Source organism: Bos mutus, chromosome 1 (assembly GCF_027580195.1).
Source record: "Bos mutus isolate GX-2022 chromosome 1, NWIPB_WYAK_1.1, whole genome shotgun sequence".
In the NCBI taxonomy this organism is placed as follows: Eukaryota; Metazoa; Chordata; class Mammalia; order Artiodactyla; family Bovidae; genus Bos; species Bos mutus.
Genome location: NC_091617.1, coordinates 128,901,981 through 128,924,661, shown reverse-complemented (window position 1 = coordinate 128,924,661; position 22,681 = coordinate 128,901,981). Strand labels below are relative to the sequence as shown.

The following is a 22,681-nucleotide window of genomic DNA, read 5'->3' as shown; positions in this document are numbered from 1 at the left end:
TACTTGTGTGTCCCTCCTCTCCTGTATCTCTTTCTGTGGATGGGTACTAGGGTTGCTTCCATGTTTGGGCTATTTTCTGTAGTTGTGCTATCAACATCCTGTTCATGGCTCACTTTTAAGGAGAGTTTTTGTTGTGTTCTGGATGTATACTAAGGAATGGAACGTCTGGATGGTACAGAGTCTACCTGTAGTGCTTGGAGGAGAATTTATTCTCTTTTGCACAGTGGCTGTCCCAGTTGTCATTCCCAACAGTGTTTGGGGATTGCCTATTCCTCATATCCTAGAAAATATTTCTTTTGGAAGACTTTCAGGTGTCAGCCATTCTGACACCTGTGAGGTGATAAGCCATGAGTTTTTGAAAGTGTTTTTCTCTAACAATTAGTGAACTGAAGCATCTTTTCACATCATGTTAGGCATCTGCCTTTCTTCTTTGGACCAAGGAGTTTATTCAGATCTTCTGCCTGTGTTTGGGTTGGGTTGTTTGTTTTTATCCAATGGTGCTGTCAAAACCACCACCAGCTCCCCTGGAGCTACATCCCACCCCACCTCACCTCTGTCCCTGGCCCCATGGACCTCACTTTTCCTCCTCCTAAGCTCCCCAATCTCCACACCTGAGGACCAGGATAGAACCTTCTGGTGATGGCTCTGTGTACATTGCCCTCCTGGCAATCATCACAAGAGCCAGATGACCTTGGATGCCTGCTGCCTTCCAGAATTTTGCCTTGGTTGCAAAATTAGCATCTAGCTGGCTAGAATACTGGTAGAGATCACCTGGGCAAAGAAAAACCTCCTGAAATACAGCATGCTTTTGGATAGCTGCTTAGGGAGGTCACCCTGAGCAGCTCTATCCCACCCCCACTCCCAATTTCCCTTCTAACCTAACTCCCATCACTTTTCTCTCAAAGCCATCCTTTCCCAGGCACCCTATCTCTGCCTCTTCCCCTTGTATTCCCACCAATAGAGTAATTACTTGATCTCTTGTTGACAGGATTTTGTCTCTATTATCCATGCTAGTTTATGACAACACTCTGCCCATTGTAAGCTTTTCTGGATCACCAGTGTAGCTCTTGTGTGTGTTTAATCTAGCCGATATCCACTGAAGAATATCCACGGAAGAATATGGACAAAGTGTTTTTTGGATACCAAACACAGAATTTTTCAGAGATCATGTGCCTTCCTCTTTCTGAGTGCTGAGGTTGGCAAACGGTTGAACTTAGTTACTGGTTTTTAACAAAATTTGTGATCCCCCCCAAGCCAACTGTTTCCCTTTCTTTTCTTCTGATATGTTTTTACAATAGAAATATGCTGTCATGGAAAAGTCTGTAATTCTCCAGACTCTGTATTTTTTAAATGTTTTAAGACCTCACATGGGGAATTTACTGTATGACATAGGGAGCACCAATCTAGTGTTCTTTGACAAGCTAGAAGGCTGGGATGGGTTGGGAGGTGGGAAGGAGGTTCAAGGAGGGGACATATGTATACCTATGGATCATTCATGTTGATGTTTGGCAGAAAGAAACATAATGTTGTAATTGTCCTTCAATTAAAAATAAAACCTAAGAAAAGAAGAACCCAGGTGTATTTTGTCCATTGTGACTGGCATCTAGAAACAGATGGTTCTTAGGTTGACCTATTACTCTGCAAAACAGCTTCACTTTGGTCATAGCTTATGGGTAGGTTCTCCTGCCTGACCAAAAAATACAAGAGAATTTTCAAATCATGAGAGTACTGTCTTTATTTACCTGTCCCTTATCTTTCTTTCATCTTTTGACTGGATATTCTTTGCCAAGTGCGGAATTATCGGTTAGATAGGGGCTTTGAAGTCTCATGCCTGGTGTCAAGGGAAATCCTTTTAAATGTTACCATGAAGTAGCACCTTTTTGTATGTGGTTTGTCAGCATCCCTTCTAGTACTGAAAACCTTAGTTTGCAGTTTTTCTGATCCTGAAATCTTAGGTTGTTTCGTGTGTCTGTGTGATGACAAAGACTTGGTCAAATTATTATTCCAAGTGTTGGCATTTCATAGTTTGCGGGTACACAAAAAGCAGGTACTTGGAATTTGGGGGTCTTTGGGGGGGTCCATCAAAAAAGCTGGCAGAAGGGCCAATGAGAGCATTTTGGGGGCTTCAGGCATTGCAGAGGACTTGGAAATTGAAGGTGAAAGAAGAAAAGCAGTCCCAGTAAGGATGCATCCAGAGTTTGATGGATGGGTGGATGAATTGATGATTTGATTGGGTTATTTATCAATGATTTCCCCTTACAGATTAGATTTAGGTGTAGAGATGAGTGATTCAGCAGTCTGACTGCTCCTAGGTTTCTACAACTTATTACCAGGTCAAGACAATAATTCCCCTTTGGAACAATACCTGCTGGTTCCTAGGACTTCATCTCCTACCTCTTTTGGCCCCTGCCCACTTCCTTCTCCCATTTGGTAATATTCGTGTGTTTACTTTACATTTGAGTCTGTTTCAGTGTTGCACATACATTCATCCACATGTTTTTTTACACTGCCCATGTAGGCAATGCCATACAGTATTTGTCATTTCTGTCACTAAGCATGTTAGTTTGGGAGCCAAATAAAAGAGGCCAGGACATGCCTGGTGGAATTTTGGGGGGGGTGGGGTGGGGGTGGTGGGGGTGGAGAGAGTCAGTGGGAATAGGGACCTACAGGTCCTTGTGCCCCTATAGGCAATGGGTTTTTGGGTTAAGGTTTTCTGTCTCTGAGGTCTACTTTGAGAAAGCAGAGCATGTGACTTGGAAACCCAGCCTTAAGAGCCTCGGGAATATTCGGGGACCCTGTAAACATAGGGTAGTTCTCCAAACATAGATCCCTAAGGTGACCTTCCAGCCAGAGCCAGGGTTGTCAATCAGGCTGCTCTGGTCTGGAGAGTTCTACCCCGCGGAACCTTAGAGGGGGCGGAGCCTAGGGGCTAGGTTGTATTCATTGTGCCACGTGCTGGCCTCACCGCAGCAGCTTTCGCCATCCTGGGTGTGTGCGCCGAGGAGTGGGCTTCGGTGACCAGGGAGCTGAAACGCTGAACGTGGCTCCCCTAGTAGCGAGGGCTGTGGGTCTCCCAGGAGTTGGTCCGGGACCTCTAAGGACTCCCCAGCAGCGCTCTGTCTTGGGGTCCAGCCAGCCCACTCTGGCTTGCCTCGCCTGTGGTCAAGACCTGTCACAGCATGCAGGACCGAGCTCCTCGCTGTCGAACGGAGGTGCAGGAGCACCCGGAGTCCGAATCCGAGCCTGAGCCCGAGTCCGAGGTGGCACCCAAACTGGACGACGGGAGAAAGCCCCAGGCTGAGCGCGAACCCACCGCTGAGCTGGTGTGTCCGCCGGCTGTGCCTTGCTCTTGCCCCTGGAGCATGTAGACCTGCTGCTGAAGCAGGAGTCCACGTCCGTGGTACAAGGGTCTCTCGGAGATCACATCCTCATACTGATGCCCGAGGCCCTACTGGGCTCGGACGTGGGTACAGATCCTGGAACTAGGCTGCTGTCCTGAGCCCACCTGGCAAGTACACAGTCCCGGAGCCAGGATTCTTCTGCCCACGAGGAGTACGTGGACCTGCATGCCGAGTACCTGCCCCATGGGATGGATGCTGCTGGTGGCCTGCACTGTTCTCCGAGACCTAGATGCACAGGGCTCCTTCCCAGAGTCCTGGCTTCGGGCAACCAACCCTCGTCCACAGAGAGGCTCTCCTCACCATCACGACCTAGTGTCAATTGAAGTACTCCTAAAGTTTACCATGAAGTAGGAACTTTCTGTCAGTGCTTTGTGGGTAAGTCTTCTAATACTAAAGATATTAGTGTGCAGTTTTTTGGATCCTGAAAATATAGGAGTGTTGTTTTGTGTGTCTCTGGTTGAAGACAGAGACTTTGTTGAATTATTCTGAATGTTGGCATTTTATAGTTTGTGGGCAGACATAAAGCAACTGCTTGTAATTTTGCGGTCATGGGGATACAAGGGGAAACCTCGTTAAAGAGCCAGTGAGAGCAATCTTGAGGCTTCAGTGATTGAAAACCTTGAATGCCCCTGGGAGGAGTAGGGGATTAAAAGTGTAAGAGGAAGAATCCCAGCAGGTTCTCATACAGTTTGCTGGATGGATGGATGGGGTTGATTGGGTTATTTATTGAAGTGGAGGTGATTTACAGTTTCAGATTAGATTCAGGTGTATAGACAGTGGTTCCTGTACAACTTATTACAAGATTAAGGCAATCATTCCTTGTTTTGAACCATACCTGCTATTTTATATGACTCCATTCTCTACCTCTTCTTGCACTTGCCCCCTTCCCTCTCTCATTTGGTAAAGACTAGCTTGTTTACTGGAGAAGGCAATGGCACCCCACTCCAGTACTCTTGCCTGGAAAATCCCATGGATGGAGAAGCCTGGTGGGCTGCAGTCCATGAGGTGGCTAAGAGTGGGACACGACTGAGTGACTTCACTTTCACTTTTCACTTTCATGCATTGGAGAAGGAAATGGCAACCCACTCCAGTGTTCTTGCCTTGAGGATCTCAGGGACAGGGGAGCCTGGTGGGCTGCCGTCTATGGGGTTGCACAGAGTTGGACATGACTGAAGCGACTTAGCAGCAGCAGCAGCAGCTTATTTACAGAGTTCTGTCAAGAGAATGCAGTGGTTATAGCAAACACCCTCTTCCAACAACACAAGCGATGACTCTACACATGGACATCACCAAATGGTCAATACTGAAATCAGACTGATTATATTATTTGTAGCTGAAAATAGAAAAGCTCTATACAATCAGCAAAAACAAGATTTGAGCTGTGGCTCAGACCATGAGCTCCTTATTGCAAAATTCAGCCTTAAAGTGAAGAAAGTAGGGAAAAGCACTAGGCCATTCAGGTTTGACCTAAATCAAATTCCTTATGATTATACAGTGGAGGTGACAAATAGATTCAAGGGATTAGATCTGATAGAGTGCCTGAAGAACTATGGATGGAGGTTCTTAACATTGTATAGGAGTCAATGACCAAAAGCACCCCAAGAAAAAGAAATGCAAGAGGGAAAAATAGTTTACCAAGGAGGCCTTACAAATAACTGAGAAAAGAAGAGAAGCAAAAGGCAAAGGAGAAAAGGAAAGATATATCCATCTGAGTGCAGAGTGTTAAAGAATAGCAAGGAGAGATAAGAAAGCCTTCTTCTTTTTTTTTTTTTAAGAAAGCCTTCTTAAGTGAACAATGCAAAGCAATGAATGGGAAAGACTAGAGATCTCTTTAAGAAAATCAGAGATATTAAGGGAATATTCCATGCAAGGATGGGCACAATAAAGGACAAAAATGGTAAGGACATAACAGAAGCAGAAAATATTAAGAAGAGGTGGCAAGAATACACAGGAAAAACTGTACAAAAATGTCTTAATAACCCAGATAACCATGATGGTGTGGTCACTCCCTAGAGCCATACATCCTGGACTGTGAAGTCAATTGGGCCTTAGGAAGCATTACTGAGAACAAAGCTTGTGGAGATGATGGATTCCAGCTGAACTATTTCAAATCCTAAAAGATGATGCTGTTAAAGTGCTGCACTCAGTATGTCAGCAAATTTGGAAAACTCAGCCACAGTGGTCACAGGGCTGGAAAAGTTCAGTTTTCATTCCAATTCCAAAGAAGGGCAATGCCAAAAATGTTCAAACTGCTCCACAGTTATGCTCATTTTACATGCTAATAAATTGTTGTTCAAAATTCTTCAAGCTAGGTTGCAGCAGTATGTGAACCTAGAACTTCCAGATATTCAAGCTTGGTTTAGAAAAGGTAGAGGAACAAGAGATCAAATTTCCAACATTGGTTGGATCATAGAGAAAGCAAGGCAATTCCAGAAAAGCATCTACTTCTGCTTCACTGAATATACTAAAGCCTTTGACTGTGTGGATCACAACAAACTGGAAAACTCTTAAAGAGATGGGAATACCAGACCACTTTACCTGCCTCCTGAGAAACCTGTATGCCAGTCAAGAAGCCACAGTTAGAACTGGATATGGACCAACTGACTGGCTCAAAATTGGGGAAGGAGTATGACAAGTCTGTATATTGTCACTCTGTTTACTTAACTAATTTGCAGAGTAATCATACGAAATGCTGAGCTGGATGACTCACAAGCTGGAATCAAGATTGCTGGAAGAAAATATCGACAACCTCAGATATGCATGTGATACCATTCTAATGGCAGAAAGTGAAGAGGAACTAAAGAGTCTCTTGATGAGGGTTAAAGAGGAGAGTGAAAAGCTGGCTTAAAACTCAACATTCAAAAAATGAAGATCATGGCATTTGGTTCCATCACTTCATGGCAAATAGAAGGGAAAAAAGTAGAAGCAGTGACAGATTTTATTTTCTTGGGTTCCAAAATAACTGCAGACAGTATCTTTAGCCATAAAATTACAAGCTGCTTGCTCCTAGGGAGGAAAGATGTGACAAACCTAGACAACATATTAAAAAGCAACATATTAAAAGACAACATATTAAAAAGATATCACTTTTCTGACAAAGGTCTGTATAGTCAAAGCTGGGGTTTTTCCAGTAGTCATGTACAAATGTGAGAGATGGACTGTAAAGAAGGCTGAGCACCAAAGAATTGACACTTTCAATTTTGGTGCTGGAGAAGACTCTTGAGAGTCCCTTGGACAGCAAGGAGATCAAACCAGTCAACACTAAAGGAATTTAACCCTGAATATTCTTTGGAAGGACTGATGCTGAAGCTCCAATACTTTGGCACACCTGATGTGAAGAGCCAACTCATTGGAAAAGACCCGATGTTGGTAAAGATTCTGGGCAGGAATAGGTAGTGACAGAGGATGGGATGGTTGGATGGCATCATCTATTCAATGAACATGAGTTTGAGCAAATTTGGGATATAGAAAAGGACAGGTAAGCTGAGGGTGCTGCAGTCCATGGGGTCTCAAAAGTCAGTCACGACTTAGTGACTGAACAATAACAATAAGCTTGTTTACTCTATGTTCAAGCCTCTTTCACTGTTGCTGACCATTTGTCTGTATTCTTTTTTAACATTCCCTGTCCATAGTATTATACAGTATTTGTTATTCTTGTTTGGGCTTCTGCCACTTAGATTGTTATAGGCTAAGTTCATCCGAGTTCCTGAAAATGGCAGAATTTCAGTCTTCTTTCTGGGACAGTATTATTCTGTTTTGTGTGTATGGTTTTTTGCGTTTGTCAGCCCTCTTCTGTATCTATTATTCTGTGGATAGGCACTAGGGTTGCCTCCTTGTTTTGCCTATTGTCAATACTGCTGCTGTAAACATCCAGGGCCTCATTGACTTCTAGTGAGAGTTTTTGTTGTTTTCAGGATGTATACTCAGGAATAGAATGGTTGGATAACATGGTGTCTCCAACCATTTGTAGTGTTTGGAGGAAACTTTATTCTGTTTTGTCTAATGGTTGCCCCAATTGTTATTCCCAGCAACAGTGTCTGGGGATTTCGTATTCATCCCTTTATAGAGTCTATTTCTTTTTAAAAGACTTTCATATGCTATCCATTGTTAACGTTGTGAAGTGACATGTCATGGTTGTTTGAAATTGCATTTCTATCGACTAGCGATGTGGAGTATTTTCTCTTATGTCATGTTCATCTGCCTCTCTTCTTTGGACCAAGAAGTGTATTCAGAACGTCTGCCAATAGTCTGATTGAGTTTTTTGGTTGTTTTTATCCTACAGAGCTGGAGGAACTGTTTATAGGTTTGGATTGGTCATATCACTTGCAGGTATTGTGCCCGATTCCATAGGATGCCTTTTGGATTTGTCTGTAGTTTCCTTTGCTCTGTGAAAGCTTTGAAATTCAACTAGGTCCCACGCATTCAGAATTGCTTAGATGACTTTTGCCTGAGGAGACATATGCCTTGACACAAATGTTGCCTTCATTTATGTCCAAGATCGTGTCTCATTGAGGAGTTTTATGGATTAAGGTCTCACTTGGAGGCCTGTCACCCATTTTGACTTTATGTTTCTTGAAGGCCTGTAGAAATATTCAGCTCTCTTTGTTGTCCATGTGGGTGTCCAGTTTTGCCTGCAACACATGTCGAAGAGACACTCTTGCTGTTGTATATGGTACCTTTTACGTTGTGAATTCATTGACTATAGGTGCCTGGGTTTACTTTGGGGTCATGTCTGGGATCTCTTCTGTTCCATTGAGCTCTATGTCTGTTACTGTGCCAGTACCATGCTGTTTGAATTTCTGTGGCTTTGCAGTTTGGTCTGAAGTCTAGGAGGGTGGTAGCTTCAACCTTGTTTTTTGTTTCTTTTTTCCCCATGTTTGCTTTGGCCATCTTGGGTCTTGTGTGGCTCCCTGTGAATTTTAGGAATATTTGTACTTGTTTGAGAAAAAGGTGTTTTGCTAGGGTCTGCCTTCAATCTTTTGATTGCTTCAGGCAGTATGGCCATTTGAACAATATTAAGTCTTCTAGTTCAAGAGCTTGTGATATCTTCGTATTTCTCTTGTCATCTTTCATTGCCTTTGTCAGTGTTTTAGTTTTCAGAATTCAGGTCTTTCTCCTATGAGTCAGTTTTATTTTGAGGTATTTAATTCTTTTTATGGGATTAGTACTGGCATTCTTATTGACTGGATTATAGATGGCTTTCTTCTTCTCCTACATTCCTTTTCCCTTAAGTGAATATCTTCTTCCTGTATAAAAAAGCTATATTTTCCTGTGTATTAATCTGTATGCTCCACATTTGTGGAATTCATTTATTAGTGCCTATTGTTTTGTGGTCAAGATGTTAGTATTTTCCTTTTTAAAGTTCTTGCCATCTGCAAATATTAATAGGTTCCCTCTTTTTTATCCAGTGTGGGTGCCTTTTATTTCTTATTTTGCCTGTCTGCTGAGACTAGTTTTTCCAATACTTTTTAAAACAGAGAAACTGTTCAGGGGCAGTGTTGTCATTCTACTTCAAGGCAAGAACAACAGTGTTGCTATACAAGAAATTGTTGAAACTGCCCTTTCTTATACCACATTTTCTTGTAAAGGCCTATAGTGCATTTTGGAGAATGTCTCTCCAATAAAAGACAGAATAGGTAATGTACTTTGCTGGTAACAGTATGAATTGTAATAAGGTTTTACACATTGCAAAGAAAGACCCACAATACATGGCCATTCCAGGAAGAAGACAAATTCCCTGTGTTATGTATGTTAATAGATTGAAAAGGATCTCCTCACATCAACACTGGATTAGGAGTTGGTGGGAGCTGAAGTCAGCTACAGTCTTGTATATAGTGTTTATATTTTAAAAAGATATATCCAGGTATTATTTTTAGGTGAATAAAAATAAATAGGATTTTTAAATCCTAGTTATGCATTTTTTTGGAATAACCAAATGGCCCTCATTAATGTTAATGTCAAGAGCACCCTTGGTCCCAAAGTTCTGGACCTGTGCCTCAGAGTGCCAAATGAAGGAAGAAAGCATTCACTATGCTCAGATGCCCAATGCTGAGAAAACTCAGTCCTACTTCGGGGTGTCTATCTTTTTCTTGGCTTCTGTACTCAACTTTCCTCACTCTTCTCCTAACTGGACCACTGGTAGCCATCTTGTACCCTGTCTTGTACGCTACCCAGAACTGGGATTTATTTGGTAATTCTGCCTCATAGTGGTTGAAGAAGTTCATACAGATTGAATAGTTTGTTTTGATTGACACCAAGAAAGACCAATGAGTGGGCCTGAAAATCCACTCTGCCAGTCATTGAGCATCGTAGAGTAAAGAAAAATAAGGTAAAAAGAGACAACTGATCTGGTACCCAGCAAGTCATTTATGAATTATATAGATGTTCTGTCATGAAAACACCTAGAAAAATAATTTCTTTTTTATTAAAAAAAATCTTCTCCCAGTCTCTGGGTTATCTTTTCACTTTCTTGGTGGCATCATTTGCAGGACAACTTTTTAAACTGTTTTTCATTTTATTTTTGGTTGCACTGGGGTTTCACTGCTTTGTGGGGACTTTTCACTAGTTGTGGGAATGGGGGCCACTCTAGAGTTGTGGTGGGTGAGCTTCTCATCATGGCTTCTCTTGTTGTGGAGCATAGGCTCTAGGTGCACAGGCTTCAGTTGTTGTAGCACTTGGGCTCAGTAGTTGCAGAATGGGGGCTCTAGGGCACAGGCTCAATAATTGTGGCATATGAGCTTAGCCGCCTTGTGGCATGAGGAATTCCCTGACCAGGGATCCAAACTGTGTCTCCTACATTGGCACTCAGATTCTTCTCCACTGTACCACCAGGGAAGTCCTGGAAAAGTTATTTTTAACATATCTGGCCCCTTTTTAGGATGATGATGAGGATACTGTTTACCATTTCATTCACTGCATGTAGGCTACATGCTGGGCACTCTTCAAGATACTGAGAACAGGGCTATGATATCACTGAGAAAAACAGATTATAAACATAATAAAGAATGAATAATTAATATTTACTAGACACTTGCCATGGAGAAGGCAATGGCACCCCACTCCAGTACTCTTGCCTGGAAAATCCCATGGATGGGGGAGCCTGGTAGGCTGCAGTCCATGGGGTCGCTGAGCGTTGGACACGACTGAATGACTTCACTTTCACTTTTCACTTTCATGCATTGGAGAAGAAAATGGCAACCCACTCCAGTATTCTTGCCTGGAGAATCCCAGGGATGGGGGAGCCTGTTGGGCTGCCATCTTGGGGTTGCACAGAGTTGGACACGACTGAAGAGACTTAGCAGCAGCAGCAGACACTTACCATATTACCTACATTGTCTCACAACCACCCTACACAGTAGATGGCATTCTCCCCTCCTCATATGTAAGGAAGCTAAGGTTACCAAAGGTGAAATGACTTGCCTGCGATCACACAGTTATAGAGGGGCTGACCAGAAGAAGAAACTGGGAGTGTCTGTGCCAGGCCCCCAGTAACTGTCTTTGTTTCAGGACAGGACCACAGTCCCTTGTAAGCAGAGTTCAGTGTGAGGATTCACAGGGCCCCGGACAATAATAAGCCCAAGTTCTGATAATAAGCCTACTGATGTCAGGAGAGCAGTGGATAAGAGGTGGCACCAGCTGAGGCAGAAACCACTCTGCTCAGGGTCCCAATACTCGTTATGCCAAGAGCTCCAAACCGTATCTTCTGTCCTAGCAAGATTTTGGCTCCTCCATCTGTCGCTTAAAACATAGCATGTCCACACTCACTGCCCTGAATGGAGTTCCCATTGAATGTTCTCTGACCATGGGATGTTCAAGCATTGTCAAAAGAATTCTCTGGGACCAAAGCAGATGTTTCCTGCAAGTTCCCCAACATCTCCTCACATCTTCCTATCCTGCATTCTGTACAAACAACAGAGGAACAGCAGCTGCTCCCATCACCTGGGAATATAGAAGTAGGTGCCTGTGGCATCCATGTTCACCCAATGAGAACTCATGTTCCTGGTAGCCATGCCCTTAAAACTGTGTACAGCCCCTGCATGTTCCCTCAGCAAGCCTCCTGATCTATATAGGGAATTTCTTAGCCCATAGGCAAGACACTGTAATGTAACCATGAGAGTGGATGCAGGAAGGAGTATAGGGGAAACCACTGAAGGCAGGCCCAGGAAGGTTGAATTTCCTTCTTGACTTTGTCATCAACAGGCTGGGATGTCGCCTCGATTATACACTGCAGTGTTCCTGAACCCCTCAAATGCTGAATGAAAACAAGTTCTGTCATCTTAAACTCGGGCCCCAAACAGAAGCTTTGTGGAGCTGCTTAAGGAGAATTCCTATGCCCATGGCTCTCGGAAGTCTGATCAGTGGTTCTGGGATGTGGCATAGAATCTGCATTTTACACTAACTGGCTAGAGAAGGGCAGTGTCTGCCAATTCAAAGATCACTAGCTTGAATGTCCATCAAAGGAAGCCTGATTTTAACAGGATTCTGTATGAAGGAATATTATGTGGCCCTAAAAATGAGACCATATAAGCTATTTTGTAAAAAGGGACAAAGTGAGCAATCATGTGGTAAAAGGACACAAAGGGAAGTATTTTACCTTCTTCTGAAACTATATGAAAGAATTCTCTATAGTAGTAGTAGTAGTGTTCCAAAGTAATTATTGATTTGTTTTCTTCTATTAACTCTGGATAAGTTGTGGATCCACACCTTCCCTTGGCCACCAGGATCTGTAGCATAGGTGCGCCTTTAAAGTGACACCCAGATTAAAGGCGCTGCTGCCTGCATCACCTGGAGGGGAGCCTGATGGGTCAAAGGATCCTCTGCTACTTCCGGGATCCTGGCCAATTGGTTCTTCCTTTGGCATGACAATTGAGCTGCAACAGATACACCTCTGAGTGTCAGTTCAGTTCAGTCGCTCAGTCGTGTCCGACTCTTTGAGACCCCATGAATTGCAGCACACCCGGCCTCCCTGTCCATCACCAACTCCCGGAGTTCACTCAAACTCATGTCCATGGAGTCGGTGATGCCATCCAGCCATCTCATCCTTTGTCATCCCCTTCTCCTCCTGCCCCCAATCCCTCCCAGCATCAGAGTCTTTTCCAATGAGTCAACTCTTCACATGAGGTGTACAAAGTACTGGAGTTTCAGCTTTAGTATCATTCCTTCCAAAGAATACCCAGGACTGATCTCCTTTAGAATGGACTGGTTGCATCTCCTTGCAGTCCAAGGGACTCTCAAGAGTCTTCTCCAATACCACAGTTCAAAAGCATCAATTCTTCGGTGCTCAGCTTTCTTCACAGTCCAACTCTCACATCCATACACGACCACTGGAAAAACCATAGCCTTGACTACACGGACCTTTGTTGGCAAAGTAATGTCTCTGCTTTTGAATATGCTATCTAGGTTGGTCATAACTTTCCTTCCAAGGAGTAAGCGTCTTTTCATTTCATGGCCGCAATCACCATCTGCCGTGATTTTGGAGCCCAAAAAATAAAGTCTGACACTGTTTCCACTGTTTCCCCATCTATTTCCCCTGAAGTGATGGGGTGCCATGATCTTTGTTTTCTGAATGTTGAGCTTTAAGCCAACTTTTTCACTCTCCTCTTTCACTTTCATCAAGAGGCTTTTTAGTTCGGTGTGTAGTGTAGGTCAAATTCAATACAATAAACTCTTGGATAAGTGATGGAAGTATAACAATGACCATCTTGCTAAACTGATATATACATGAGTTGATCGTGCAGCACTTGCTAATAAGACACTCAATTCTAACATCGCTTTCCCTTTCAATACCGCTGCAAGGATCTGGCAGTCATTGAGAACACAGGCGTAGACTTAAGGATGTCATCCAAAACCTTACCTCACTATCGGACCAAAAGAAGATAAGAGGTCACTACCAGGGCGACGTCTCAGGGGATGAAGGAACTACATTTCAGGGTCCTGGTGCAGCGTTCCAATGGTGAGACTTCAAATGTAATCGGTTTTCCGGTTAAGGTTTTCCTCATCTGAGGTCAACAAGAGGAAAGCCAAAGACTTCACCCAGGAGTGGCACGATTGCTCCGCCCCCTTCAGGCCTATAAAAGCATCTACACTGAACTACCCACCAGGGTCAGGACTCTAGGGCTTCCCAGACTACTCCATTTCTGTAGGCGGAGCCTAGGAAGGGGCGGGGCTTAGCGTGAGGTTGCTTAGCGTGAGGTTGCTTAGCGTGAGGTTGCTTAGCGTGAGGTTGCTTAGCGTGAGGTTGCTTAGCGTGAGGTTGCTTAGCGTGAGGTTGCTTAGCGTGAAGCTGCTTTGCGACTCTGGTTCCGCCCGCTTCACTCACGGCACCTTTGGCCCACTCCTGTGCAAACCCGTCCACGTGAGGAGCTGAAGCTTCAGACTCGCAGGACTGAACTCAGCAGCTTCCCTAGAAGCCACGACTGAGTGACTCCCCAGAGGCAACCCCAGAGTTCCGAAGACTCGTCCTGCGTTCCTGCGCCCCACCGCCCCTCGTCGGCCTCACCTGTCAAGCCGACCTGTCACTGCCTGCACAAGCCCTCTGTCGCCTTCTGCCAGGTCCCAGGCCCGCGGCGACATTCACATGATGGGCTGCCGACCGCGCAGCCCCACCGCCTACCCTGAGGACACGTGGGAACCGCAGGACGGAGGACCCGGCCCTGCCAAGCGCCGCCGAACCGAGGAGCCCGCGCTCCCCAAGTCCGAGCCTGAGGCGGCGCCCAGCCTGGATAACTTGACCTGGTTCCCGACAGCGGGCACCCTCATCTTCATGGCTGTCCTGCCGGCGGGATGTGCTCTGCACGTGCTCCTGGACGACGTCGAACTGCTGCTGGAGCCCGAGCCAACGTCTGTGTGGCAAGTGTGTTTCAGAGGTCGCATCCTCATGCTGGTCCCCGAGGCCCTCCTGGGCTCGGGTGTGGAAGGGCCGTGGGGGCAGGGCCTAGAACCGGGCGCTGTCCTGAGCGCTCCCGGGGAGTACGTGGCCCTGGAGCCGGGACTCTCCTGTGCCGCTGTCCCAGAGATCGCCTGCCAGGGAGAGGCCAGCAGGGAGGACGCGAATGCTGACGCTGACTTCCTGCTGGGCGGGATGGATGCTGCCTCAGTCCCAGTCGCTGGGCTCCGCTCTTCTGCTGGAAGTTTGACTCACTTTGACCTGTTCGACCTAGTCTCAGAGCTCTCCCCTCGGGCCTCCAATCCTAGTCCAGAGAGAGGCTCTCCTCAGCACGACGACAACCTGGACTTGCACCTTCCGGAGCCCTTTCCTGACTCACCACTCCAACCTCTACCTCCTTCTCCGAGTCCAGGTCCCCAGGCGCGCCCCTGTCGCCCTCCTGGTCCTCCTTGCAAGGCCCGGAGATGCCTGTTCCCTGAATCCACTGCCTCCCACAATTCCTGGACACCTGAGCCGGCACCAGGACAGAATCTTCCGATGTTGATTGTGTATATATTGAACACACTGTAAGAATCACATGAACAGATCCTTTTTGGATACAGGCTGCAGATTTTTCTTAAAAAATTTTTTTAAATTTATTTTTTAATTGGTGGAAAATTGTTTTATAATTTTGTGTTGGTTTCTGCTATACAACAATGTGAATCAGTTACAATTTATATATATTTATAAACATGCCTTCCTACCTGAGCCTCCCTTTTCTCCCCTCATCCACCCCTCTAGTTCACCAGGCTGTGCTCACTGTGTTATTTAGCAACTTCCCACTATTTATCTATTTTATACATGATAGCATATATGTGTCAATGCTACCTTCTCAATTCGTCCCACCCTCACCTTTCCCCACTGTGATCACAAGTCCATTCTTTAGGTTAATCATTGCCATTTTTCTAGATTCCATATATATGTGTTAGTATAGGATACTTGTTTTTCCCTTTCTGACTTACTTCACTTTGTGTAAGGGGCTCTAGGTTCATCCACCTCAGTGCAATTGACTCAAATCTATTACTTTTTTACGGCTGAGTCATATTCCATTGTATAATATACCACGTCTTTATCCATGCATCTGTTGATGGACCTAGATGGGTTGTTTCCATGTCCTGGCTATTGTAAATTTTGCTGCAGTGAACACTGGGGTACAGTGACTTTTAGAATTGTGGTCTTCTCAGTGTATATGCCCAGTAGTGGGATAGTTGGGTCATGTGGTAGATTTATTCCTAGTTTTTTAAGGAATATACACAGTGTTTTCCATAGTGGCTGTATCAGTTTACATTCCCACCAAAGTACAGGAGGGTTCTATGTAGTGGGAATAAAAACAAAAATAAATACTAGGGACCTAATAAGACATAAAAGCTTTTGCACAGCAAAGGAAACTATAAACAAGATGAGAAGATAACCCTCAGAATGGGATAAAATAATTGCCAATGAAGCATAGAAAAAGGATTAATCTCCAAAATATATAAGCAGTTCATACAGCTCAGTATCAGAAAAAACAAACAACCCCAATCCAAAATGGGCAGAAGACCTACAGAGACATTTTTCCAAAGAAGACATACAAATGGCCAATAAACACATGAAAAGATGCTTCATATTACTCATTATTAGAGAAATGCAGATAAAAACTACAACAAAATACCACCTCACACCAGTCAGAGTGGCCATCATAAAAAAATCTACAAAGAATAAATGCTGCAGAGAATGTGCACTGTCTAATTTTGACCAGTGGTTGCCTAAACACCTGAAAGGAGCTCACTGGGCAAAAAAAAAGGCATCTTCAAATGTAGCCTTGTTTCAGGCAGCCTTACTGTTGCTTAGGTTTTCTCTAGGGTGGACACTCAAGCAGTTCTATCCCCCAGCTTTCTTCAAAGCTAAACCACAGCACTTTTCTAGTAAATATTAAAAGCCATCTTTCTCAAGCATCCTACCATCGCCCCTTTCACTTCTTTTCCTGTCAATAGAGTAGTTTATAAATTTCTTTTGTTTACAGGTTTTGGTCCTAGTGTCCATCTAAATTAATAATGTGACAACCCTCTACCCTGTTTTACCTTTTCTGGATGGCCTGTGTGGGGATCTCACTACTGGTTCTATGGGACAAATGTAATTGGATACAAGCCAGAATGGGGAACAATGATTCTGGGCTCTTTTTTTGAATGACTAGGTTGGCAAATTAACTCTATTGCTGTTTTTGTGGGAGTATTTTCAAAAAATGGACTCCTCTCATAGCTTAGTCGGTGAAGAATCCACCTGCAATGCAGGAGATCCTGGTTTGATTCTTGGGTCCAGAAGATCCCCTGGAGAAGGAAATGGCAACCCACTCCAGTATTCTTGCCTGGAAAATCCCATGGACAGAGGAGCCTGGCGGGCTACAGTCCATGGGGTCACAAGAGTTGGACACGACTTAGAGAGTAAATCACCATCATTTTCCAAAAGAACTTACTATTTCCATCCTTTTCTTCTTATATGTTTTTAATATAATTCTCTTATCATAGAAAATTTATAATACTAAAGATTTTTTGTTTTTATACTTTTATGAGTCAATATAGTTTGTACATTGTTACTAGCTTATAGAAATAATTTGTTCTTATATTGGTCTGATATCCAGCAATATTAATTATAGTAATCACTTCTCTGTGGATTCTCTTGCTTGACTGATAAGGATAATATCTCCAAATAATGAGAGTATTGTCTCTTTTTCTTTTACTAAGCCTTTTACATCGAATTTTTCCTTAATCTTCTTTATTGGTTATTGAAGTAATGACCATTACTTCAAATCCAGGGTGACCGATATAGTTAATAGGATTATCCCTTTCTCTTCTTTTGAAATATGGTTATATATAATTTTATATTAGTTTCAGGTATACAAAAATAGTTCAATACTTTTATGGATTATATTCAGTTTAAAGTTATTACTAAATAATGAGCATGTTTTCTTATGTAATATGTCCTTGTTTCTTATCTACTTTATATAGTGTAGTGTTTAATCTCTTAACCTTATACCCTGTCTTATCCCTTCCTTCTCTTTCCCACTGTTAGCCACTTCTTTGTTCTCATTATCTGTGAGTCTATTTTTGTTTTATTTTATGCATTTGTTTTATTTTTTAGTTTCCACATATGAATGATAACATAGAGAGTATATATCTTTCTCTGTCTGACTAATTGCATTAAGCAGAATACACTGTGGGTCCATGCACATTGTTGAAAATGGCAGAACTTCACTCTCTTTATGACTGAGTAATATTCTTCACATCTTTTTTTTTCCCTTTTAAACCTATACATTTATTGATTTGTCTGCGTTGGGTCTTAGTTGCAGCACATGACACCTTCATTGTGTTGTGTGGGATCTTTCCTTGCAGCGCGTGGACTCTCCAGCTGTGGCGCCCAGGCTCAGTAGTTGTGGTGGGCCGTCTCTGGAGCACATGGACTCAGTAGTTGTGGGTCAGGGGCTTAGTTGCACCACAACATGTGGGATCTTAGTGCCCTAATCAGAGATCAAACCCATATACCTTGTACTGCAAGGCAGATTCTTAACCACTAGACCACCAGGTAAGTCCCCTGTACTGTGTGTGTTTAGTCGCTCAGTCATGTCCAACTCTTTGCTACCCCATGGACTGTAGCCCATCAGGCTGTCCCCTCATCTTCTGTATTCATTCATCTATAATAGTGAGATCACAGATTTATTGAGCCCTGAAACATCAGATGGAGACAACTGGATAGATAGATATGAATAACGAATCCCCAGATCTTTTTTAATCCTCTTGGCCCACAGAAGTGGCCCACCACTCTCTATGAAAACTTACACATCTACCTTGCTCTAAGATGATGCAGAAGCCTCTGCCTGGCAAGGCAAAGTGCACCAACTTCAAGATTTACCCCATCTTCTCTCTTTGCCATTAGACAATAACTGAAGTTAAGTATAATATAATACAACAGAGGATCAAAAGGTTCAGAGTAATGGGGATGATACATTGGATATACTACCTAAAGCTAAATAATGTGTCAGCTAGTGGGAGTGTGGCAGGGCCTAGAGGGACACTGTGTAACTAAGCAAAAGAAATGTACTGGGGAGGCATCAGCATCATTGAGTTCAGTGGGCCATGGTTGGCTAACAGGAGATGTCATTAAGCAGCTAGAAACTTGGTAGCCCTGGGGATCATAGGATCTGAGAGACTGAATATACAAGCTAACAATGACCAGACAACTTATGACAACAGAATTCTGACCCACAAATTTTGCAGCAAGCAGCCCAGAAACAAAACTGTAACCTCTATGGTAACTGGCCCCAGTAATCAGAACTTGGTCAATAACCGCCAGCTTCCCTAATTTTCATCCCTCCTAACTCAGGACAATTCTAAGAAAGTCAGATATATTATACTTAAGGCTACAGAGTTCACAAAATCAAATCAATTACATAGATTCCCTCCTTCTAGTTAGCCTGCCTCTGGCTTTCCCCTGCCAACAACCTCTGTTCAAACATATCTGAAGTTCTCCTTTTTTTCCACCATAAACATCTCTCACTCCTTTACCTGCCTATCAGCTCTCAAATGCAAGTGATGGGGCTGACTCTTTTGCTATATAACAACTTCTGATTAAATAGCTTCTGCTTGTTCTCCTGAACTCTCTCATTGGTAAATACCCCAGATAAATTTCTCGACACCATATCTGACCCTTTATGAGCTAGAAATTTCACTGACATAGAAAAAATGAGAAAAAGGAAAAACAGGTAAAATAGTGGAAGCAGAACACAGTAAAGAAGTTGCCTGCAGTGCAGGAGACTTGGGTTTGATCCTTCAGTGAGGAAGATCCTCTGGAGAAGGGAATGGCGACCCACTCCTGTATTCTTGCCTGGAGAATTCCTTGGACAGAGAAGCCTGGCTGGCTACAGTCCATGGGGTCACCAAGAGTCAGACAGGACTGAGCAACTAACACTTTCACTTTCAACCTATTAAAATTTAGGTACATTCTACCAAGTCATTACCAAACTTCCCCCAATATCCCTTGACACCAAAAGGAAGAGCTCAAACGTAGAGTTGAATGCCTTATATAAAAGGTCTTCCCATACATTGCCTTTGTAACATTCTCATCCACCAGGAAGTGAAGGCAAACAGACAAGGATTTTTATTTGTTCAAGATCTTAAGGCCATCAACAAAATATGTATACCTTACTAGCTGACAAAAATTAACCCAAATACAATCCTCTTATCACTTCTACCTGAAGCCACTTGCTTCAATTCTATTGAGTCTTTGCTTTGCCTTTTTTCCAATGTGCCTCTAGACCAAGACAGTCAATATGATTTTGCTTTCGCTTGGAGAGGATAATAACATACCTGGACAGTCATGCCCCTGGAGTACACTGGAGCCCACTCCTATTTTTCCCTGGTCTCATTCATGATTTAAAAGATCTAACTTTCCCTTGTGATTTAGTCCTATACACTGTATAGATAATCTACTTTGTTCAAAGAACAACGAAACCTGTTCAAAGATTTTCATTGACTTGCCCCAGGATATAGTAATAGGGAAACTGTGTTTGGGAGAGGTGGGGTATAGGGAACTGTGTGCCATTTGCTCAATTTTCAGTAACATAAAATTGTCCTAAAAATATATTACTTTTAGAAGGTAAGGAAGAAAAACCATTTGAGAAGTTAACTTCAAAAAAGAATATACATTTTTTAAAAGTTTGATATCCTCAAGATCTAAAGGAAAGAAGAACCTGCTTGATGTAAAAAATGAAGATTTTGTTAGAAGTCTGTTGGAGACAAGTTGCATACATCACTAAAGTGGTTAGCTTAGTGTTTAACTGCTTCCCTAACCTCTGAAAGAGATGGGAAGACCACCTGACAGACCACCTGACCTGCCTCTTGAGAAACCTATATGCAGGTCAGGAAGCAACAGTTAGAACTGGACATGGAACAACAGACTGGTTCCAAATAGGAAAAGGAGTACAGCAAGGCTGTATACTGTCACCCTGCTTATTTAACTTATATGAAGAGTACATCATGAGAAACGTTGGGCTGGAAGAAGCACAAGCTGGAATCAAGATTGTCAGGAGAAATATCAATAACCTCAGATATGCAGATGACACCACCCTTATGGCAGAAAGTAAAGAGGGAAAAAGGCCGTGTAGCTTCGCTGTTACTCTGAGCAGAAAACAGTCGGTGGAGAGGTACAAAGATGCAGAGCAATAAAACTTTTAACTTGGAGAAACAAAACCACACTCCAAGGAAGCATCATCAACATCACCATCAGCAGCACCACCAGCAGCAACAGCAGCAGCCACCACCTCCACCAATGCCTGCAAATGGGCAGCAAGCCAGCAGCCAGAATGAAGGCTTGACTATTGACCTGAAGAATTTTAGGAAACCAGGAGAGAAGACCTTCACCCAGCGTAGCCGGCTCTTTGTGGGCAATCTTCCTCCTGACATCACTGAGGAGGAAATGAGGAAACTGAGAAATATGGGAAGGCAGGCGAAGTCTTCATTCATAAGGACAAGGGCTTTGGCTTTATCCGCTTGGAAACACGAACCCTAGCGGAGATTGCCAAAGTAGAACTGGACAACATGCCACTCCGTGGAAAGCAGCTGCGTGTGCGCTTTGCCTGCCATAGTGCATCCCTTACAGTCCGAAACCTTCCTCAGTATGTGTCCAATGAACTGCTGGAGGAGGCCTTTTCTGTGTTCGGCCAGGTGGAGAGGGCTGTAGTCATTGTGGATGATCGAGGCAGGCCCTCAGGAAAAGGCATTGTTGAATTCTCAGGGAAGCCAGCTGCTCGGAAAGCTCTGGACAGATGCAGTGAAGGCTCCTTCCTGCTAACCACATTTCCTCGACCCGTGACTGTGGAGCCCATGGACCAGTTAGATGATGAGGAGGGACTCCCAGAGAAGCTGGTTATAAAGAATCAGCTATTTCACAAAGAGCGAGAGCAGCCACCCAGATTTGCACAGCCTGGCTCCTTTGAGTATGAGTATGCCATGTGCTGGAAGGCACTTATTGAGATGGAAAAGCAGCAGCAGGACCAAGTGGACCGAAACGTCAAGGAAGCTCGTGAGAAGCTGGAGATGGAGATGGCGGCTGCTCGCCATGAGCACCAGGTCATGCTAATGAGGCAGGATTTGATGAGGCGTCAAGAAGAACTTCGGAGGATGGAAGAGCTGCACAATCAAGAAGTGCAAAAACGAAAGCAGCTGGAGCTCAGGCAGGAGGAGGAGCGCAGGCGCTGTGAGGAAGAGATGCGGCGGCAATAAGAAGAAATGATGCGACGACAGCAGGAAGGATTCAAGGGAACCTTCCCTGATTTGAGAGAGCAAGAGATACGGATGGGTCAGATGGCTATGGGAGGTGCTATGGGCATAAACAACAGAGGTGCCATGCCCCCTGCTCCTGTGCCAGCTGGTACCCCAGCTCCTCCAGGACCAGCCACTATGATGCCAGATGGAACCTTGGGATTGACCCCACCAACAACTGAACGCTTTGGCCAAGCTGCTACAATGGAAGGAATTGGGGCAATTGGTGGAACCCCTCCTGCATTCAACCATGCAGCTCCTGGAGCTGAATTTGCTCCAAACAAACGTCGCTGATACTAATAAAATTGCAGTGTCTAGTTTCCCAAAACCCTTAAAAGAAGGACCCTTTTTGGACTTAGCCGAATTCTACTCTGGAAAAGTGTTTGGGATTCCTCCCAATAGTTTAGGTCTTCCCTGCCTGTAGTACTCTAGGGAGTATGTTGGAGGCAGAGGGTAAGGGAGGGGTGATATTTAACAAATCAGTTCTATGTGGTATATCCTTTCACTAATCAATTCTGTGTGGTGCATTCCTAAAATCTCATGTGATTGTTGAGAGCCTGCGAGGGCCAGGGAGCCATGGCAAAATGGATCCAGTTAGAGCCCCCATTAATCTTAATTATTCCACTCTTTGTCCACCCTGTTCTATTTGCTTTCTTGTTCTTACCCCCCCCGCCACCCCAGTCGGTAAAGAATCTCCCTGCAGTGCTGGAGACCTGGGTTCGATTCCTGGGTTGGGAAGATCCCCTGGAGAAGGAAATGGCAACCCACTCCAATATTCTTGCCTGGAGAATCCCATAGACAGAGGAGCCTGGCAGGCTACAGTCCATGGGGTCGCAAGAGTCGGACACGACTTAGTGCACTGTCTCACCCCAGAGATCCTGCCACATATACCACGAAAACCAAACATCCCCCAATGACCTTGGCCCCACTGTTCCAATCACTCCCAGGTGGGAATTCAGGCACATGTCCACAGAGGTCACAGACAACATACATACGGTTCTGTTATGTCCCATATATTACCCTTTCATGTCCCAAGGAAGACATTTTCTCTTAGAGATTTTCAT

General features: G+C 44.0%; 1 protein-coding gene and 1 pseudogene across 1 annotated transcript; both read left to right on the top strand.

Moving 5' to 3' along the window:
• The first annotated feature begins 13,980 nt into the window (after nucleotides 1-13,980).
• Nucleotides 13,981-14,856, top strand: LOC106701501 (proline-rich protein 23C). The gene has a single exon (XM_014482645.2). It carries the CDS (start codon nucleotides 13,981-13,983, stop codon nucleotides 14,854-14,856), a length of 876 nt encoding a protein of 291 aa, XP_014338131.2.
• A 5,598-nt stretch (nucleotides 14,857-20,454) lies between these two features.
• On the top strand, nucleotides 20,455-22,224 carry LOC102278294 (non-POU domain-containing octamer-binding protein pseudogene; annotated as a pseudogene).
• The last annotated feature ends 457 nt before the right edge of the window (nucleotides 22,225-22,681 follow it).